Source organism: Patella vulgata, chromosome 2, assembly GCF_932274485.2.
Source record: "Patella vulgata chromosome 2, xgPatVulg1.2, whole genome shotgun sequence".
Lineage (NCBI taxonomy): Eukaryota > Metazoa > Mollusca > Gastropoda > Patellidae > Patella > Patella vulgata.
In genome coordinates this window covers 74,743,744-74,766,142 of record NC_065880.2, presented here as the reverse complement: position 1 = coordinate 74,766,142, position 22,399 = coordinate 74,743,744, and the positions used below count along the sequence as shown (strand labels likewise).

General features: G+C 34.2%; 2 protein-coding genes across 4 annotated transcripts; one reads left to right on the top strand and one right to left on the bottom strand.

Moving 5' to 3' along the window:
- Window positions 1–7,686: 7,686 nt before the first annotated feature.
- LOC126811414 (ubiquitin-conjugating enzyme E2 J1) lies at window positions 7,687–16,170 on the bottom strand. 3 transcript variants are annotated; one of them, XM_050537012.2, is made up of 6 exons: window positions 15,994–16,170; window positions 13,613–13,686; window positions 12,897–13,028; window positions 11,713–11,797; window positions 11,374–11,479; window positions 7,687–10,786 (listed from the first exon to the last, which is right to left on the bottom strand). In XM_050537012.2, exons 1-6 carry the CDS (start codon window positions 16,022–16,024, stop codon window positions 9,856–9,858), a joined length of 1,359 nt encoding a protein of 452 aa, XP_050392969.2. In that variant the 5' UTR covers window positions 16,025–16,170; the 3' UTR covers window positions 7,687–9,855. The 3 variants fall into 3 exon arrangements, with proteins under 3 accessions (XP_050392969.2, XP_050392971.2, XP_050392970.2); XM_050537014.2 differs by lacking the exons at window positions 12,897–13,028; window positions 13,613–13,686; window positions 15,994–16,170 and adding an exon at window positions 12,713–12,731; XM_050537013.2 differs by lacking the exons at window positions 12,897–13,028; window positions 13,613–13,686; window positions 15,994–16,170 and adding an exon at window positions 12,467–12,485.
- Window positions 16,171–16,324: 154 nt separating this feature from the next.
- LOC126811547 (5-methylcytosine rRNA methyltransferase NSUN4) lies at window positions 16,325–21,140 on the top strand. The gene is made up of 6 exons (XM_050537232.2): window positions 16,325–16,441; window positions 17,205–17,820; window positions 18,685–18,816; window positions 19,227–19,369; window positions 19,857–19,984; window positions 20,767–21,140. Exons 1-6 carry the CDS (start codon window positions 16,343–16,345, stop codon window positions 21,041–21,043), a joined length of 1,395 nt encoding a protein of 464 aa, XP_050393189.1. The 5' UTR covers window positions 16,325–16,342; the 3' UTR covers window positions 21,044–21,140.
- Window positions 21,141–22,399: the final 1,259 nt, after the last annotated feature.

Sequence of the window (22,399 nt, the reverse complement as noted above, 5' to 3'; positions counted from 1 at the left end):
TTATTTATATAAAATGTTTATAAACATGTTGATGATGGTGCTTGTGTCAGATATTAACCATTATTATGAAACATACTACACGAGCTGGACAAATAACACACTGTAGTTATATGCAAAGGTTGCTTTTTTCTGCATACAAAATTCCATTATTAAAGTATCCTATATTTAAGTAGATTTGAATACTTATTTTAGTCAATATTTTGACTACAATTTATCGGAAAACTCCAATGGAACAAGTGTTATGGCCACACCCATCTGATGGGTTGAGTGGCCAAATGGTTAACGCATGCTCGTTTGATCACAAGGTCTGTCATTGAGTCAGGTAGCGTGGTTTCGATTCTCCCGTTTGTACGTGACAAGGAGTAAGGTCGTTTGTACGTGACAAGGAGTAAGGTCGTTTGTCCAACCTTGTGGGTTTTCTCTGTGTCCTCAGGTTTCCTCCCACTGCTTAAGACCCCTACACGCTTGCGAATTATTGAAGTATAATTGAACCATATGTTAGTCCTGAAAAGACCTTGTTTGTATCGAATGAACATTAAACCCCTTTTCTCTCTCTCTCTCTCTCTCTCTCTCTCTCTCTCTCGCTCTCTCTCACGAATCTGAATTTTTGTTCTTCGGGAACGTATTAAAATTTTGATAGTAGATTCAAATACCATAATAGGGTCCTGATTATTTAAAATATTTATGATATAGTGAAATTTAGGCATCCTGCCATATTGTACATCATTAGCATGTGGCAGAGTTAAGCAGAGGGAGCATCCAGGGGGTATCCACTCAATGAAATAAGTTTTTAGAAGTTTTAAATTTTTGCTGTTAACTTTATTGCACAAGCTGTCCTACTTAATTTGAATAAAAAATTTTGTTTCATCTGTTTTTACACATCTAAAGTGTCTACCTTTCTTACATTTCTCACTACATTAGGCCCTATCCTTGAATCTTGGGAGCATATAATTAAAGATTTGGTCCAGCGTACTATTAAATACATAATGACATTCCCATTCCTTAAAACTGTAATAAAAAATTTGATTCCCCGGTTGTACATGACAAGGAGAAGGGGCGCCTGTCAAACCTTGTGGGGTTTCTCCGGTTCTTCTGGTTTCCCCCCACTGCTAAAGACCCCTACGCGCAAGCGAATTATTGAAATAAAATTGAACCATGTGTTAGTCCCGAAATGACCTAGTTTGTGTCGAACGGGCGCTAAACCCCATTTCTCTCTCTCTCTAATAAAAAAAAAAGTTTATTCTTAAAAAAAAAGAAAATACTGATATCCACAGTTTAGGGCAGTATAGGTGTATATATACTGTTATCAAACAGCATAAAAAAAAATATATTAGAAATTCTATTAGAATGTCTAATGAAAATATATCTCTCCATTTGTAAGTGTACATGTTTCATAGTTTGAAAGCATGTCTTTTGAGAATTAGTGTGTGCATTAATATTACACGGTACTAAAGTATAAAGTGTGTTCTTTGATAGTTTAGAAGAAAAGAGATTGATTGTTGATTATTTTGTGATTGTGTATTTTGGAAATCATATATTTTATGTTGTTGTGAATGGTGTGAATTATGAATGCAATATTTTTATAAACATGTATATATATTATTAATATATCATGATGATATTTTCGTATTACATTTATTGTCTAAACCTGATTTTTGACTCAATAAGATCAAGTCTATTTTTTGTTATAATACTATTATATAACACTGTAAACCAGGTATCATTTTATCTTGTGTATTTGGCATTAATTTCTTTCACATTCATTTAATATGAAATCATTGTTAGGGTTTCGTTAAAATCATTAAAATCACCAAAAATCATCCAATTTGTACTTGTGTCCAGTTTAAGGTAGACCATTCAATTTTGATAATGGATGTCCAATTTACAAGCGTTTAATTTCTCGATCACAGTTAAAGTATTAACAAACCAATTGATGTATATTGATTAAGTTTTGAACAGTGATCAGGAAATTAAATACTTGTAAATTGGACACTCATTATCAAAATTAATCAGTCAGCTCTAAAACTGGATGCAACTATAAATTAGATGATTTTAGGAGATTTTAAATGATTTTTACGAATTTTGAAACAAAGATTTGATATTAAACAAATGTGAAAGAAATTAGTGCTGGATACACAAGATTAAATGATACTCGGGTTACAGTGTAAGGGACCGTCTCAAAATTTCAAACGAATAACAGGCGGATAGATCTTGACCTACTTACCCATCCGTGCCATTGGAGTAAGAAAATGTTTACATATTTCCATTTATGATTCAATAACAACCATCAACATTTAATTTGTCATTTTCTATCTGTGGTGTTCTTCAGTTAACTCACCCACCAGTTCAGCCAGTTATTCGTTTGGATGCAAGTCTTGAAAATTTGTGACTGTCCCTAAGCATATTTATCGTTATATTAAAAAGACTCTTTCAGGTATTCTAAAGAGAAAATTATAAACATAAAGGGCTTTTTATTAAATAATTCATTTGTTTTCTCATTTCAATATACCATGGTAAATATATAATGGAATCGAACAGAATATTTATCTTTTATAGAGTCTTTTCAGATATTCCGAAGAGAGAATGAAATGCATTAGGAAACATTCTTTTGCTTTCTTCACATTTCATTGTACTATCATTAATATATAATGGAATTGGATGTTTTTTTAGAACATTTTGTAAACAATTCTGTAAGTATCAGTGGAAAAGCATGTTTTTGCAGCAATATGACAAATTTTATTGACTTTAAATACATTTTATTGCATCGACATTAGGCCAATTAAAAAAAATATTCTGATTCTCAGATAATCCTGCTTTACTTAAAATGGGCCGCATGACAGTCTCATGTTTTATCCCATTACAGGAAGTTGTAAAAAAAAAAAAAAAAAAATATTTGAATCAATCCTGAAATCTGGCATAGGCTCAATTATCAAGTACACAACCCTGATAATGATACTGACAATCATAAATGATACTGGATAATCACACATTCCTGTTAAAACAACATCATGAGATAAATGTATTGCCTTGAGTTGAAATATGATGTTTATGAGATGTTATTTGGTCTGCTATATCACTTTGGTGGAAGCACACTCATTTAGCCCAATAGTGATCCTTTGATAAAATAAAAACCTCCTTCCCGCATTGTCTGAGGACCAGAATATTTTTTTTTTTGTATGGCCTTACCTTGTACAAGGCAAAGAGATGAAACAAAACTTAATAACTTATAACACCTTCTCTTTGAAAATTTATTTCAAACAATGCTGTTAAAAACTCCTTATTTTTTAACTCATCCGAAAAGATTTATTATTGTAAATAAAGAAATATTAATTATTATGGATCATACTAGATTAAGCCTCACAAAAAAAAATTTTCAATTCATCCAAAAAGACTTATTATTGTAAATAAAGAAACATTATTTGTTATGGGTAATTGTTAAATTAAGCCAGACAAAATTTGTTGCATTTTATATCTAAATTGTTATTAAGGCACACCTCAAGTTATATTGAAATATCACAGTTGATCTGAACTCATTTATTACAATGGCAGAATTTTATTATTGATTTTCTTGATCATCAACTAAATCAGGGCAATATTTATTATTTTTGTTTTTAATTTATTATTATTATTATGACTGAGTAAGGCTAAAAAGAATAATACCTGTGTTTGCTGTCCCCAAAAAAGGGACAGTCAGTCTGATGATAGCGTTGGTCGGATAACAATAAACACAGATATTAATTTTTTTAATCCAAAAGAAAATTGAATATTTGAAATAATATAGATTATCATGCCAACACCTGAGTGACATTTAGTAATTGGACAGTAACACACTAAAAACTATTTCGTCGGTGAAGTGTCAAAAGGGTGTATCTAAGAATTTCTAAAGATTAAGAAATAGTACCTCTTGCATTTCAAAATTTCCACAAATCAAGATACAACATTTGGACACATGATACCCAGAACAGTTCTAATTGGCGTAGAGATAATCAGCTTAAGACAGAAATGTGAATATTAATTGGGAGGGTTTAAAAATGCAAAAAAGTGTATTTGACTAATTTCCTGAGATACACCTTTTTGACACTTCACCGACGATTTATGGAATAACAATCATTGGTTAATAAAGTCCAAACCAGTAAGCCTGATTTGCCCTCTTAGGGTGGAGCAGGACGGAGGGCTTGGCAAGGACAGCATCAAGTCATTTGGATTTGACGAAAAACCAAGGTCCTATTCACATATTGGCGTGCCCGTAAAAGAACACTTGACAGTTGGAATTCAAAATAAGAGTACACAATAGTGTCGCTGTCCAGGTAAAATTTCCGTCATAGCACACTGTATGGCTTGAGCTCATCTTCATTATCCCAGTCAGTGCAATAAAGTAGGATGACATTTATAAACCAGTGATTTTTATTCCATATAAAGTTAATTATGATAAAACTACATTTAGTATTCAACCACTAAAGTCTGTTTATTGTCTATATCTGGGTATACATATGTTTTAGGTTTTAATTCATCACCAGTTCAGTATGTAAGACATGTGCTGTATTTGTTATTAAGGCTACACCAATTTGATTTTCTGTTCTTCTGGAACACCTGTCAAATTTCCCTTCTTATTTCTTCACAGAAAAAGACTAATTTAAGACCCAAAGCACTTGATTGTGGAGTTAAAAACCTTTTTGTTCCACAATTTTTAAGTTTTAAAATTTAAACATAACATCTTTCAAGTGGTTTAAATGGCTGTGTGTTTATCGATTCCCCAAAGAGCTGAAAATTAAATTGCTTTGGCCTAATTTGTTTATGTTTTTAAATTATAAGATTCTTTTTGAAAAAAACTTGTTGATTTTATAATATCAGTAGATTGAATAATTTTGTTAAAAGCCTACTTTGATGTGGGAGAAATTGTTGTTACCCCTGCAGTCTGTCTGTTTACAGCCATTGTACATAGTACATACTCGCTCAACAGGTCTGAGTTTTGGAGATTCTTATTTTCAAAATACTTGAATTGTTTGGCTAGTTATATAAGGATGAACTGAAATGATATTTATAATTGTGTATTAAAGATACATTATGTAAGATTTAGATAAAGAGCTAGCCATTTTTGCTATAATATTTCGAAAATAGATAATGTAACATGAATAATTTGAAAATTTTATTCAAATTACTCTATTGCGAGCGAAGATATTAGCCTTTGAAGGCTTGACAAGACGTGTGCAATAATTTCAACCACCGTACTGGTTGTTCGGAGCTAAGTCTCGCTTCTTCATTTTTAGCTTAAATCAAAATATGGCTGAACTGTTCTAATCTATTTAATATCGGAGAAATCTGATGCCATCAAGAGTTGATTATGGCCTGGATAAGTTATTTAATGTCTAATTAATAATTTAGAAAACATTTCAGGCCTAAAGATGGACCTGCAATAGGCAAATTTAGCTCTTGCATAATGTATGTTTAATTTTATGCTGAGTTAGCATCAATCTCGGTCACCAAAACAATCCCTCGTATGCACTGGCCTTTATACTTGATTTATACATGAATTCTATTTTGATGATAAGTAAATCTGCATTAACATTTAATTTGTATTTGAGATTTTAAATATTTATCAATGACTAAATAGTAATTATGAATGTTAATGCACAGTAATATGCTTGTATAAGTATGTAAAACAAGAAATGGTTGGATTGTATTGAACCACATTATTGTGAGATAGGTTCCTATTAAAAACTTCAGGTAGAACTCTTCAAAGTATTAATGCAACATTTTGTTAATATTTAGTTCATCCTGGAGTGTGTCGCCATCCATATCCTGATTTTATGATCTAATTACACATGGGTACTCATGGGTACGGTGCTTGCTCGCCAATCAGGAGGTTGCAGGTTCGCTTCTTGTGTTGGGCAAGAAAGTTCTTCAGGATTTTGCAGCATGGTTTCAATTGGTCAATGTCACAGTACAGAGGGCCTTACAAGAGACAGCATCTAGTTATTTGGATGGGGTGATTAAGCGAGGTCCTGTGTTCTTTTACATGGATGCCAGCGAGTACACAGGTGGACCTGTTGTTTTTTTTGTCCCATCCAAATAACTATACACTTTTTCTTTGGCTGCAGACATTAATATTTTTATATTTTAAGACATTATGTGAAGCCAGCTGAATGTAGGTTTAGATAGAATTACCATTGTAGCACATTTTCTGAAGCCAGTTGAATGTCTATTTAGATAGAATTACCATTGCAGCACAATTAGTGAAGCAGCACATTTAGTAAAGCCACTTGAATGTCTATTTAAATATAATTACCATTGTAGCACATTTAGTGAAGCCACTTGAATGTCTATTTAGATAGAATTACCATTGTAGCACATTTAGTGAAGCCAGTTGAAATTTCTATTTAAAGCATAAGATAAATAGATAGAATTGCCTAAGTAAACAGGCAAAAACAACCTGATAAAATAAATAAATGTAATCTTGTTAAACGAGTGTATAAATTGTTAATTTGTTTTGTGTATTGTTATAATTGTGGTTATTGTATATATGTAATATACTATAAATTATTTTAACCCTAATTAAAGTATCTAAAATAATGTTCAGAAAAAAAATATAAAAATAAACAAAAAACAAAGATGCTATTATACTTCAGTGTGTTTTGTTATTTCATTTGTATATTTTAAAGGAGCTGTTCGCTTATTCTTGAAAGGGGGTGGGGTGGGGTGCAAATGGTGTAATACAGATAGGCGTACCAGGCAGGGGGGAGCAGCTTCCCCCCTAACTTTCGGGCAAGCTGAATTTTCAGGCAGACGCTTAAAGTGAAAAGAAATTTTTATTTCATCTACTTGGCAAAATAAAGTGCCCGAAATCTAATAAAACACTAATTTTTACAGGCTGGAATAGCAGTAAAACATGTTCGCGGCCGTCAAATATTCCAAAATTTTCTTGGGGGGGGGGGGGGTCCACACGAGGTCAGCTCTGCTTCTTCACCTGTCTGTAAACCTAAAATTTCTTCTGGCATTTCTAGTTTTGCTTCCCTAACCGTCATCGAGCCTTAATAAAACACTAATTTTACTTTTCTTTAAATTGAATACCACAAATTTGTGCTGAGTTGACTATGGATTAAAACATTTTGTCTGGAGCCACTCTATTTTGTGAGACTTTTTTCCGGGGAATCAAAACCACACTAAAGCAAAGATACGCTAAACAGTAAATCTTATGCAAGAACCAATAGGAAAGCAAACATGGATAGGATAAACCAGCACGCGGCAGTTGTCATCAACCCTTCCTTGAAGTGTCAAATTTGACAATGAACCCCTCCTACGTGTATGGGTTGCGTGTCGCACTTGCAGCTCAGTGATTCTGTTGAGGCGATAAGTTCTTCATCTGTGAACATACTCTTAAAGCATGTCAAGTGTCCATGACTATTTATCATATCACAACCTGCATAAATATTTGAATTTCAATATCCCCTACTTTTTTTGAAGAGTATATATCATTGGCACATAATTAAATGGTCTAGCTAGTAATGTCCATGTTTAGCTAAATTAAAGCAGCTAAAAAAAATTGAAAGTTTTGATCGACCGACTAGTAATCTTTTGCTCTAATTAGGATAAATGTCTTTCTGTTCCAATACTTGACTGGTAGGGGTACAATACTTGCCCAAGCTACTCCACTGCTTACAAAATCAGAAGTAAAATCAACAAAATATATAAAAGTTATAATTACTGTAATTATTTACATATTTAATATACAATAACGTACAAATATCACACAAAGGAAATTATTTTCACAGAATTAACAAAATCTATCACCTTTTGTTATTTTAACATGGCCTACACATTGACAATCATAACAAATACAATACAACATCATGCATAACCAAAGGTAGGGATATTGTTGATATACATATAAAGACGAAATGCTGATTTAATTACATCCAATAATAAGGTTTTTAGATTATTGTCATACTCCTTGCAGTGTTTCGTTTGATTAGAGCTAATCCCACTAAACACTGCTTTAATGGAAGCAAATTTCTGTTCCAAATTATGACTGGTCAATAGTCCGATTAACAACCAATAGCTAACTGCTTAACAATATCGTTACATTTTAAACAAAGCTCCAAATTGGACCAAATATGTTTACATAACGTTACGTCATGACTCACGATTTTAATATGCCCAATTAACCAGTGCATAGCAGAATATTGCAGAAAAACTAATTGTATGACAAACAAGGCTATCAACACGAATACAATGTAAACAATACTGTATGGAGACGGACAATACTTTCACCGTTTTTAATACCTTAAATCACTGTCCAAAGTTTTAGGGAAGACCCCAGATTAAACGAAGGGCTGTCATGCTGCTGTACTTGGGATAGATTTGATTGAATGGGAAGAATATACACACTCCCTCAAAAGCTCAAGTATCAGAAGCCAATTCAACAATGGCCAGACAGGGATTTCTCGGACCATTGCTTCAGGAATATGAGATATTATCAGCATCCTTATTTCCCCAGCCCAGAGCATGTCTACCCCACACTGTGTGTAAAAATACAAAGGGCATATTATTTATATTCCCAAATATTGTTACATAATATTAAGCAGCTGTGGCTTATAGCTATGAGTTGGAGGTACATTTAGTTAGGTTATTAGTCACTATCTCCTCATATTATTAGATAATATTATATGATTGTCCGTTAAATGGAGGCCACTAATGTATATGTATTATAACTTGTGAATGGCTGTTAAATACTAATAAGGTTGTTGATAACACCTTGATCGTTATAAATGATCTGAGGTAGAAGCATAACTTAGACAAGCTTACAGAGAGACTGCTGTACAAGACAAAACGATTGAAGCAGTCGTGAATTTGGACGATGGCCGTTATGTCTACAATCTGTTATATATATTATGTGCCTGTGTGATGTATTAGTTGTTAGCATAATTCTTGAAATAACTTTTAATGTTTGTTTCTGCATTCTTCAAATAAAGAAGTCGAATCCACAGTCACCATTATCATACTATGTTACAACATACCTTCGAACTAAATGAATTAAATAGGGCTTGACATCCTAGTTTCAACTAAATAAATTAACAGATACATAAATGTAGAGTCATGTTTGCCCTTGAAGTTCTTCAAAATAACATTTAAATTGCAATTGAAATGTCAAATACGAAAAGAACAAACTCTTCTTAATAAATTGTGAACAAGCCAACAGTGAGGCTGATGCCCCCCGCCGAAATCCCAAAATAAATAGATGACACATATTAATTTATTGCACATTTTTTTTTTCAAAAGTATCAAGCAATTAAACTGATTATCAACTATACACTAAGTTTCATCACTCTCTATCAGATAGAAGCGAAGTTATCTTGTCCTAAAGCATTGACCAATCAAATTGCTTAGCTTTAACTCGAAATGTTAATCATTGAACTCAGTCAAGACATTCACTTAATGAACATCAACATCAAGTTTAAACATTCTACCTCAATTAAAAGCAGAGTTTTCATGTTCCAAAGTCTTGACCAATCAAATTGCTTATTGCTCCTTAGCCTAAGCAGAAAATTCTCACCATCGAACTTAGTCAAGGTAATGATATAATGAATCTATACTCAGAGTTTCATCACTCTCACTTAATTATTACCAAAGTTATTGGACGAACCCATTTTAATAGTCCCCTGATTTCTTCGAAAGGCGGGGGGACAAAAACTGATTATTTAATAAAAATACCATAATCCAACCAAAAGTATACCAGGTACTTGGGATACATAATGTTATGTAAGTCAAAGGTAATTAACAATAATTTAACAATTCAATTCAGTATTTCACAGACCATTGGTCAATTAAAAGTCCCAAATTTATTAGTAGTCTATTGTATTAACGAAATAGTAGATTCCATTCAAATGATAAATACAGTCTACGGAATACTAATAAACCAATAGCACATATTAGTATTATAATTAACACTAATGAAAGTTTTCCATCAGATCTTTGAGGCGGGAGGTTAGCAGATTGAAAAGCTTGTCTTATAGTTGGGTTAATCTGTGGAGGTGGGCTTGCACCTGTTCGCCGTCTGGGACCGTCTGTTGATGTTGTCTGGGGATCAGTGTTTGTCGACGTGGGTGGGGGTCTCGTCGTCGGGGGTGAACTAGGAGTGGGACTACTTGTTGTTACTGTAGATGTAGATGTTACAGTTGTTGTATTCGTAGATGCCAATTGACTAGAAGAACTTGTTGTGTGTGATGTAGTGGTGTTTGTTGAGTTGGTACTAATGACTGTACTAGCAGAAGTTTTTGGTGATTCTGGTGGGATATTCAGAGTTGGTTGCTGAGGAAGCCAACCACTATTATTTGTTAAATTATAACCTGGATACATCTGAGGTGGAAACATTGGAGCATAGCATGGTAAGGGAAATCTTGGTACCATTTGATTAGGATTACCAGGTGGATATTGCATGGGAAATGGTAAGCCATATGGTGGCATCATTTGTGGAGGGGCACCTGCCATGAAAGCATTCCAAGGAAATTGTGTGAGCTGAGCATTTGGTGTGGTTGGAGTACTGGTTTCTGAAGCTGTTGTTGGTGTAGTCGATAAAACAGATGTTTTAGTCCCCTGGTTAGCAAAAGATGTTTCCGATGATTCTTTACTCGTATCTGCAGATGTATCAGAGTTTTTGACTTTTTCTCCTTGAAAGTCAATTTGTGTGGCCAATTCCTTTGCTTCCTGTGTTGTTTTTTCTGAGGCCTGTGTAACGGGAGGAAGAATGTGACCTATGGCGCCACAATTTTGACATTTCCAGTCTTGTGATCTGAAGAAAAATGGCACAGAGTAATGTTTCAACTCATAAATTTGAAAATCAGTTTTACTTTAAAGATGCATTATGTAAGATTTAGATAAAGATGCATTATGTAAGATTTAGATAAAGATGCATTATGTAAGATTTAGATAAAGGTGCATTATGTAAGATTTAGATAAAGAGCTAGCCGTTCTTGCCATAACAGTTCAATAGGAAGATTTAGCCCTTAGATAATGCATCTTTAAAGGCAAAACAGCATAAATCAGAAACAGTCTTATCCTTTACTATAAAAATAACCACACAATAGAAAGTATTTTTTTAAAATTTATATTTCACGAGAGATCAACGATTATTGGCAGAACTGAGAGGCCCAGTGCCTAAAGCGCTGGCTCAGTGACTAAAGTGCTGGCTCAGTGACTAAAGCGCTGACTCAGTGCCTAAAACACTGGCTCGCTAACCACAGTGTTGGCTGAGTAGTTCAGAGACAGACTCAGTTTATAAGTTTTTTACTAGAAACTGTCAACAACATTAAGTAATTCCTCAGATATTTTTAATATTCAATTTATTATATGAATGAAAATCAAGGAAAGGTAACTCACTTTTTGGCGAGGACTTTCCTTTCTTCTGGTGTATAATCTAAAGATCCTATAGCTCCAGCACCATGAGTTGGCATAAAACCTATTATAGCTAACAATGCTGTTCTTACTATAAAAAAAACAAAAAATAATTGATATCATTTGTAAGCATTATCTTTAGGTTAAACCAATTTAATTTTTTGTTCTTCTCGGATGTGATAAACAAAAACCCACTCAATAAACAGTTATTGTATTCCATATAATTATGACGTGTGTATTTCCAGTTCAATTACTAAATGTCATTAAAATAACTTAAATATTTTGTGTCTAAAATTGAACGATATTAAATATTTATAATCTTACTTGACCAAGATGGTTGCCATGATTCTGGATGATGGCCAGAGATACTCAGACAAATTTTCTTAAATATCTCAAAACGGCCATTTGGCTAAAATATAGAAGAATTAATTTAGAAAATATAAATTTATTACAATAAATTAAATAAAATCTCCAAAAGATGTATACCTCCGACATATGTTATCAATTTTTGGGATTAAGTTTAACACTCTACTTTCCTGAGCTAAAGAATCGAGTATCAGTATACGCAAGGCAGTGATTTATGTGGAAATTTTGCCAGGACAGCAGCGCTAGGGCATACGTTTATTTTGAATTCCAACTGTCAAGAGCTTTTTTTTATGTGCACCCCAATGTGTAGACAGGAACTCTGTATTTCATACTATTCAAACAACTAGACACTGTTCCTTGCCAGGCCCGCCATCCTACACCACTGACAAGGAGAAACCATGCTAGAAAATCCTAAAAAAGTTTCTCTGCCAACAGCAGGATTGAACCCAGGACCTTGCCAGCACCTTTCTCACTTAAAACAGATTCTTGATGGAATGACATATTAAACTTTGTGCCACAATATTCCTGTACTTTATATCTATTCTTTTAACGACAACACATCAGTTTTCATTTCTTTGAAATAATTAACATGATAGATTAAGTTACTGGGAGGTTTCATATAATACCTACTGCTAATAATTTAATACTGGGAGGTTTCATTTAACACCTATTGTTAATGATATAATACTTGGAGGTTTCATTAAATACCTACTGTTAATAATATAATACTGGGAGGTTACATGTAATACCCACTGTTAATAATATAATACTTAGAGGTTTCATGAAATACCCACTGTTAATAATTTAATATTGGAAGATTTCATTAAATACCTACTGTTAATAATATAATACTTAGAGGTTTTATTAAATACCTACTGGTAATAATATAATACTTAGAGGTTTCATTAAATACCTACTGTTAATAATATAATACTTAGAGGTTTCATTAAATACCTACTGTTAATAATATAATACTGGGAGGTTTCCTTTAATACATATTGTTAATAATATAATACTGGGAGGTTTCCTTTAATACATATTGTTAATAATATAATACTTAGAGGTTTCATTAAATACTGGGAGATTTCATGTAATACCCACTGTTAATAATCTAATACTGGGAGATTTCATTAAATACCTACTGTTAATAATATAATACTGGGAGGTTTCATTGGATAATCTGGAGGTAAAATAATTCTGCCATGATAAATTCCACCATCAAAATCAGAATCGGCCGGACCTCGGATAGTAAAATGCCATTCAAATAAATTATCCTGAAATAAAAATTTATCACATTTTTTCTCATTTCGGATTGTGGTTCAACAATTAGTTCTAGCATTTCATTTACGTTCCAATACCTATTTTCTGGTACTTTGAAGTGTGTAAAAGATTTTGATGTAAGGGGCAATAACTCGGGGTTTAACATCCACTCAACACAAACTAGGACATTACAAGACTAACAAATGGTAAATCTTCATTTCAATAATGAGCTTGCCCGCCGTTGGAAGAAACCAGAGAAAACAACCAAGAAGAGGCAGATGGCCCTCTGGGATCTAAACCAAGACACTCAACTCTATGGCAGACCATATGATCCAGAGTGCATGTATTTGCCACCCTGTCTAACCCCCCAATAACTCAGAGAAACTCCCTCCAAGTCCTTGAATAATGTTAACCTTCTTATATCAGAAATCTGAACAGTTACCTTTTTAGTTAACAAAAAAAAAGCATGAAAAAAAAGCATTTTCAAATGGGGATTTTACAAGGTTATAAAACTTTGTATTGTACTGTGTAGCCTATGTGTCACAGCTTCAACACATCTGTTTGAAGAAAAATTTACATTTTGTCAGAAACTACCTACATCTAAGGGTTGAACATGGTATTGTTCAGTTGGTTGGCTTAATTCTTGAGCTTCTTTCATCAGCCGCTTGACAGCTGTTGATTATTAAAAAAAAAAAATTAAATTAAATGAAATAGGGTTTAAAGATACTTTATGGGAGATTTTAATAGAGAGTTGGCCATTCTTGCTATAACAGTTCGAAAAGAGATGATGAAAGAAGAATATATTGAAAATTTCAGTCAAATTACTTTATTCTGAACAAAGTTATCACTATTGTAATTTTAGAAATAGGAGTCAACTCTCTCTTCACCGTCTCCTAGAACAGGCGATCGTTTGATTGACACTCCACCTACATAATCTCGATTATCAAGTAACGTTTTCAATGGCTGTGGTTTGAGACGGGGTTGCAATTCAATTCGTATCACATTTATTTCTACTACAAATTAAAAATAAGACTTTTATATAAGAAGCGAAAGTTTGAAAGGAATGGACCAAATCAATGAGGCATAATTATAGCCGACTTCTTGTTAGCCTGCGTGTACTCTTATACTGTAACTGGTAGGCCTACGTAACTCCCGAACAGTGATCCAATGGAGCTGCAATTCAACTGGGGTGATGTTAGCTGCGTTGTTTATCAATTTCTATATTTTTTCTGTTAACTGCAAGTGACAAAAGAGCGTACAATATCGACATCCAAACTCTCATTTTAACAACAACTAAACATAATATCAAGGCCGTATATATCGAACTTTCAATCAAATTGACTGACATGCGGCCTCGCTCAACAGCGGCCTTGCTTCGTACAATCTATCATTTAGCCTCGATCTAAAATTATTTCCGGGAGTATGACGTCAACGTAACGGTTAATCTCCGCTTACTACGCCATTTAAAAATTTAATCAATCAACAAAATCCTGTTTAAATCCAAGCCGAATCCAAGCCATACGTGGGTCTACGGAGTTGATTTTGTGCTTGTTGTGTAAATAAAGATCTAATTTATAATTTCTATGACATCTGAAGCCTAAATAAAGACTTGCAATAATCAGATTTAGCTCTTGCATAATGTATGTTTAACTTCCTACTTTTCTACACTAATGTAATATAATTAGGGATTGCTGCCATCTAGAGGTCTAATGTGCTATAAACATCATAACAACCTGACCTAAAAAGATCTCTGTTTGGATATGTGTTTTTTCAAATTTCAATTAGGATGTTTTGTAGATGCATCTTTGACCAACATATAAATGTAGCATAAATAAAATGCAATCTACATTCCAGGTCAGTTGTCGAACCATAAAATATATAAGATGTAGTTTTACATACGGTAATCTGTGTTTGGTTAATTCTCTGCATATTTAGACATATTCAACCTATCAAATTGATACCTGCATGTATTGTTTTTGGTGCTGTTTTGTATGAGTATATGCCATGCAGTGTGTTATGAGGATAAATTTGACCAGACAGCGACGCTACATCCTTCACTCATTTCAAAGTTCAACTATCAAGGGTTCTCTTATGTTCATGCCAACATGTACACAGGACCTCACTTTTTTGTCCTATCCGAATGACTATAAACACCCTTCCTTGCCAGGCCCCTCGTCAGATTATAATAAGATATAATTTTTTTTTTTTTAGTATTTTACTTTGCTATGACAACTCTTTAATATAAAATATTTATGACCTGTACAACATGAAACATGTCTGTGGTCTGCATGTCTGTCCATCGAATCATTTCAGGTCTGATAACCATTATAATAATGGGCTATAAAGACATGTCTAAATGCAGTGTCTTGAGAGGGACCTTAGTTTTTTATCTCCTCCAAACAAATACACTGTTCTTGCCAAGCCCCCCATACTGCACCACTGACAAAGGGAAACAATTATTAAAGAATTAAAGAATCTATAAAAAATATCAAAAAAAAATATTATATTCCATTAGCGAAATAGTTTTTAGATGATTGATTGAGTCAACAATCGGCTCAGGGACCTTCACAATGACTGTCAGCTGCACCGGTAAGATGCATATGTTAGCAGGTTTGTTTTATTCCTCTACATACATGTAGACTACATCATGTATTATAAGGTCCATGAACCTACTAAGTTATAGGTGCCTATGGCATGGGTTTTGTTTTTTAGTTTTTATGTGGTGAAGTCCTCCTGCATTTATTTACTTTATGATTGTGAAATGGTACCCTGATTTGCACTGCAGCTTTTAATATAACAATGCGACATTTCAACAGACTGCAGACAGATTAAAAAATTAAAACTTTCTTTTCATGGTCCTTTTAAAATAGTAAATCACTAAAATATAAAACATAAAACGAAAGTAGCACAACAAATTGATTGTCAAATTACAACCTACGTTCAGTGATTAATTATTTACATAAATTAGAGTCTACCTACCCGGACTTCGCATATTATATTGACTCTGCATTGTATTTGGTTTTAGGCTTTAATAGACATATACTATAATCTCACAAAATTATTTCATCACACTGCAATAATCAGTTAATGCCAATTTGATATGAAACGTATCTGATAACTGTACGTGTACTTTCTCAGAGAATCGACGTTCAATAACATTCACTCCCCGTCTGCATGGTAATTGATTGGTTAGTATAAATAGAATGACATTGATTATCCAATCAAAGAAAAGCTAACATATGGAATCAGAAAACGAATCCCTTCTTCCGACGGAAACACGTGGGTCTATTTATATATTGCTAAAGTCAAAGTCGGAAGGCATGGGAAAATGTTGACAAACGTCTTTCCCAAATGTTTAATCTACCGACAATCAAAACGAATTGATAGTAGCGTCTTGATCAAAAGATACAAACAGAAGAAGAAAAGGGTAGAATAAATCTTGACATTAAAACAGATAGGAAATAACAAAATTAGGCATTTATTTCTTTGAAACCAGATTTAGATCTACAAATTCTAGGCATCATATATTTCCATCATCCATGTACACGTCCATTTAACTTTTCAGCATCGACCGGGATAATGAAGAAGGGCATTGTGTGCTTAGGGAACATGTACACCTACACAAGACTACAATTTTTTTGTCCAATCCGAAGGACTTGTCGTTGTTCCGTGCCAGGCCCTCGTGCCACAGCATTCACAAGGGGAAACTCGAGAAACTTCTCAGCCAACACGTTGGATCGAGGCATTGGATCAAGCCCAGGGCCTCGTTGTCAGGCATGGCCTACATAAATCACATGTATTACACGTGACATATTTCATTTTTCAAATTTAAAATATCACTTTTATATATCCTGCTAAAAAATGAAATGTGGAAAAACGTCCTACTTTTCTGCACCGACTGGGTTAATAAAGATGGGCATGCCATATGCTATGAGGGAACTTCTGCCCAGACAGCGGCGCTACACCCTACACTCTAATATCAAATTCCAACTGTCAAGGGTTCTTTTACATGCACTCCAATGTGAACACAGTACCTTGTTTTTTTTTCGTCCCATCAGGAGGACTTTATATGTAGTATTTTGCCAGCTAGGCCCTATAGCTCTGTCTTGCATATATCACTGACAAGGGGCCGGAAATTCCACTGATCTTTCTCAGGCAACATATAAACAATATGTCTTTTCTTTTTTCAGTCTCTCAACCTTTCAAAACAGTCAACATCTGAAAGAGCACTGGTGTATTTTGACACTTATTATAAACCAGTATATAAAAATTTGTGGCCTTCAATTCGTGTTTCACTCTTGTCTGGACAAAAATATGGGGCTTTAGTCAATAATTTCTCTAACTGTGATTCGTGTAACATTTTATCAAAACTTGGAGCACATGATATAATAGAAAAAGCGAAACATGTGCATGTAGAAGAAGTTAAACATCAATCAGAAAAACCTGTCAAATATGAAGAATTGATTTCATCAATAGATCAAAAACAAAATTTGGACCTATCAGATGACCTTTATTTAAAAGAATCAGATGATTCAGAGTCGAGCGATGATGAAGAATTTGTGAATCCAGATTTAGCAAAGGACTCTGATTTGCATGAGTTTGTTCCAGTAGAAAGAGTCTATACTGAAAAAGAATCCTTGCTAATAGAAGAATCGTATAAGGGTGTTTTTATTGACAATGATATCAATGTTGATGTTGTGAAAGATGAGGAGATAACTCTACCTGACCATCTTAAAGTTTTTACTTTTAAACCTGGAAATGTTTCTGATTTTCCTCCACCTAAGCCCGATCCTGCGGGCTTATTAGGTAGATGATGATTGATTATGTTAAATGATTGGTTGACTAGTTATTAGTTGTTGAAATATCACCATCCGTTGGTCTTTTGTGCTTTAGATCATAAGGTCTGTCATTGAGTCAAATGGCATTGTTGGATGCCAAGCATGTATGTGACAGGAAGTCAGAGGCAGAGCCATGTGTCATGTTGGGTGGGGGGGGGGGCATCAACAATATGAGTCCTGGGATTAGTGTGAAAATGCAAAGAAAATCGGGGGTAGTACCTTCATGTGAGATTACACAGCATGGTGAAAATCATGAATATGTACCTTCGTGCATGAATAGGCAGCAGGGAGCGTGATATCACTGCGGAGGTGGACTTGGATAAATTGGTGACTAAACCTAGAATGTTTCCACTATAGATCGATACAATCAACTTGTTCGATATTATTATAAAACTGGGATATAATAAATGACTGGCGGTAAATTTGGGAGTAAAATTGACCTGATCTCCTTGCAGACTTCAGTGCTTCGCATGTGGGCACTGTCGCTCCGCCATCAATACAATCCACCAATAATTCCCCCACCCCCCCCTGCCACACTTTTTAAACCATGTCCCTGCCACTGTAACAGATTCTAGTTTTCTGTTACAGGTTATTGTAGATGTTTAAAAACCTAATGATAAGTTTCAAATCTGTGTTTCTATTTCAGACTATATGTTTGATGTTTAAAAACCTAATGATAAAGTTTCAAATCAATGTTTTCTATTGCAGACTTTATGTTTGATGTTTAAAAACCTAATGATAAAGTTTCAAATCAGTGTTTTCTATTGCAGACTTTATGTTTGAAGTTTAAAAACCTGTTGATAAAGTTTCAAATCCATATTTTGTATTGCAGGTTATTATATGTTAGATGCTGCATCTATTTTACCTGTGATAGCGTTAGATATTAAACCTAATGATAAAGTTTTAGATTTATGTGCTGCACCAGGTGGAAAAAGTCTGGCTATATTACAAACACTGTTACCAGGTACAGTAAATCTGTTCTATTGGCTGATCAAGGATTTCCAGCTGGGGTGGGTGATTTCAGATCACCTTATAAATTACTGAGTTATTGTAGTGACAATTTGCAAGTGTTGAAGGCACGAAAACCTCGATAAGGGGGTCTGGATGGCCTCCCTTAGAAAATGGAATGCTGTGAATGCAATTTCAGGCCTGGACACCAAAAATAGAATCTGGACCCTGGGTTCACCATTACAAATGTGAATAATTTTAATAAGGCAAACTATCATGAGTTTGATTTCCCTCCACAACAGATTAAAACTTTAACATTAGTTAACTTCAATTAATATTTTATGCTGGGAATAAAATGTATATTTTCAAAAAGGCATGTATTGATTAAAATATATTGTATAATTGGATTAGTACTATTTTGTTTAGGTTCATTAACAAGCAACGACATAGCATCAAGTAGATTGAGAAGATTGACAGAAATTCTACGCTGGTATTGTCCTGATAAAGAAAATTCTTTAACAATCACTAAACATCATGGCGAGGAATTTAATACACCAGATTATGATAAGGTAGAATATAAATTTTGATGGTTGATATGATTTAGTCGAGATATATATAATCGTGACCCCTATCTGTCTGTCAGTCCACATCTATTTATGAACACATTTCTCATCAGATAAAAGTTGGTGTATAACCTTCATGATTCTACATGGAGCTTTTAACACTCGTCACTGAATGAACTTTTTCATTTTTTTCTGATATCTCGATTTAAAAAATGTATCCTTTAGAATCTATTGTATAGAGCATGGGTTCCAGATTGGCCATATATGCCAGTCATGACCACTTGATAAACAAAATGACCGAAACATCTCCGGACCCATCAGTCAATGAATCATGTGTCTACTGAATGAGCATTTTCGTATTATCTAATATCTCGATATAATAAAGAAATTGTCGTTATCATGAACATCAAGCTCTTTTCAACTCAACTCCTTATTGCAATGTGATTAATTGATATTTTTGAATGAATATGAAATGATTTTTTTTCCCTTGTAGGTTTTAGTTGATGTACCGTGTAATACAGATCGACATGTTTTAATGGAGGACACTGAGAATAATCTCTTCTCTGTATCAAGAGATAATGAACGTCTTTTATTAGCTGATAAACAAAAACAACTTCTAGTGTACGTATCATTTTATTCAAGTCTGAGAGCATGTTTTGGGTGAATATTGAGCAATATAGGAATCCCTTCAAACTACAATTTTGTAAAATGGTTCAGTTCCATTCAGTATTTACAAAGATATGTTGAACTGAAATTCCATTAATCTGTGCTGCTCCCTGTGTAAATGGTACACCACTTATCTGAAATCTGATTGATGGGCCTGTTCTTAATCCAATTGAATCAAAGTCTGGACATTTTGATTTTGTTTTATTAATTAAATGTTAAATAATCAATTTGAATAGATATTAGCATGGAGTAATCTGTGAGAAATTTGATATTTTCCGAAAAAGTCTGAAATAAATCTCTACAATGTTTATTTGGAGAAATAGACTTACTTATCCACTTTATATAACCTGGTACTAATCATTCAATTTCTATTTACATCAAGGGATTTGCTTGATTGTCAATTTGGAACGTTTCCAAATTGATGGAATTGCTATCAAATGACATGGAATTGAGTTGTTACTGTACTGATAACAAATGTGGTGTGACTAGAATTGTGACGTAATCACATAATTGGAGTTATGGTATCATATTCTGTTGACACATACATTATCACCTGAAGTTCTTGTTTTGGCTAATATAGGTCTAAATAGAAAATAGACAATAAAAAATGAGGAATATAGGACTTGGAAGGAAAAATGGATATCTTGTTCTCTCTATATAGATTACTTTATTCCTAGTATTTTGTTCATATTACAAATGTGAAAAACTTGACAGATATTTGAATGTAATTATTTCAGAGCTGGTATCAAGTCGTGTAAACCTGGTGGATCGATTGTTTATTCAACATGTACTCTGTCACCACCACAAAATGATGGAGTTATTCAGGCCGCTATTGAAGAAATATGGAATGAAACTCAAATAGATATCGTAATACAAGACATTTCATGTATTGCTCATAAATTTAAAGACACTTTTAGATTTTATAAAGGTTGTAGATATGGACAACTAGTTCTTCCATCATTGATTGCTAATTTTGGTCCGATGTACTTTAGTAAAATTAGAAGATTAAAGTGAATAGAAGCATTTAATTTAGTGTGATTGAGTGATACGAGTATAATAGAATATGTAATGAACTTAAACAATTTCTTTGTATCTCTTTTTAAATAAACAATTTATTTATCATATGATTTAAAAGTTTATGTTTTGATACCACATCAGGGGACACAGTGGGTAAGAGGATGGCTCGCTAGCCTGGAGGTCAGGTGTTCGATCCTTGCATTGGCCGAGAAAGTTCATCCAGATTTTCCGGCGTGGCTTCCCCTTGTCAGTGATGCGGGACGGAGAGCCTGACAAGGACAGCTGTCTAGTCGTTTGGATGGTACGAAAAACCGAGGTCCCATGTACACATTGGCGTGCACGTAAAAGAATTCGAAATAAGAGTAGACCGTAGCGCTGCTGCCCGGGCAAAATTTCCCTCATAGTACACAGTATGGCATATGCCCGTCTTCATTAGCCCAGTTCGGAGCAGAACAGTAGGACCTTAAACCTCATTTCCTTTTTGCTACCAAATCAATTAATGGTAAAGGGGTGGGGGGGGGGAATGCCGAATGGTTAGGATGTGCGTCCTGTATCATAAGGTCTGTCACTGAGTCAACTGGTGTGGTTTCGATTCCCCAAGGAGTAGGGTTGTCTGTCCAACCTTGTTGGTTTTCTCCGGGTTCTCTGGTTTCCTCCCACTGCTAAAGACCTCTACGTGCAAGCAACTAATTGAAATAAAATTGAACCATACGTTAGTTCCGAAATGACCTAGTTTGTGTCGGGTGGACGTTAAACCCCATTTCTCTTTCTCTCAATTATGGCAGCTGCATAATAAAATAAATTCACAGAAGATTTGTGTGACATTCAAATTATTTACATTTGCAAGAGGAATCGGGTAGTCGATCATAAGTGGGGTGGTTGCAATCCCAAGATTGGATGTGACAAGGAGTAGGCTTTTCTCTGGGTCCTTAGGTTTCCTCCCACTGCTAAAGACACATAGTGGTGGATCCAGGCCCACTCAGTCTCCCCCCCCCCCCACACCAAATAACAGTATACCATGCAATGTGTAAATTTGAACATTTTGTTGGTTGGGGTGATGATAGGGGGTTGATTGCTTCTGGGATTAACATATGGTACAATTTAATTTCAATAATTTGCATGCACATTGTTTTCTGAGGCATTGGGGTGGGGTGGGGGGTTAACAGGTAATTAGAGGACCCAGAGAAGACAGACAAGGTTGGGCAGGTGAACCTACAAGCATAGAGTCGAAACCATGCCACTTGACTCCATGGCAAACCTTATGATCTAAAGCACTTGAACACCACCACAACCACCAAATCACCACCACCCCTTCTGGTAACATATAGAAGTGTCCTATAAGTAAAAGTGTAG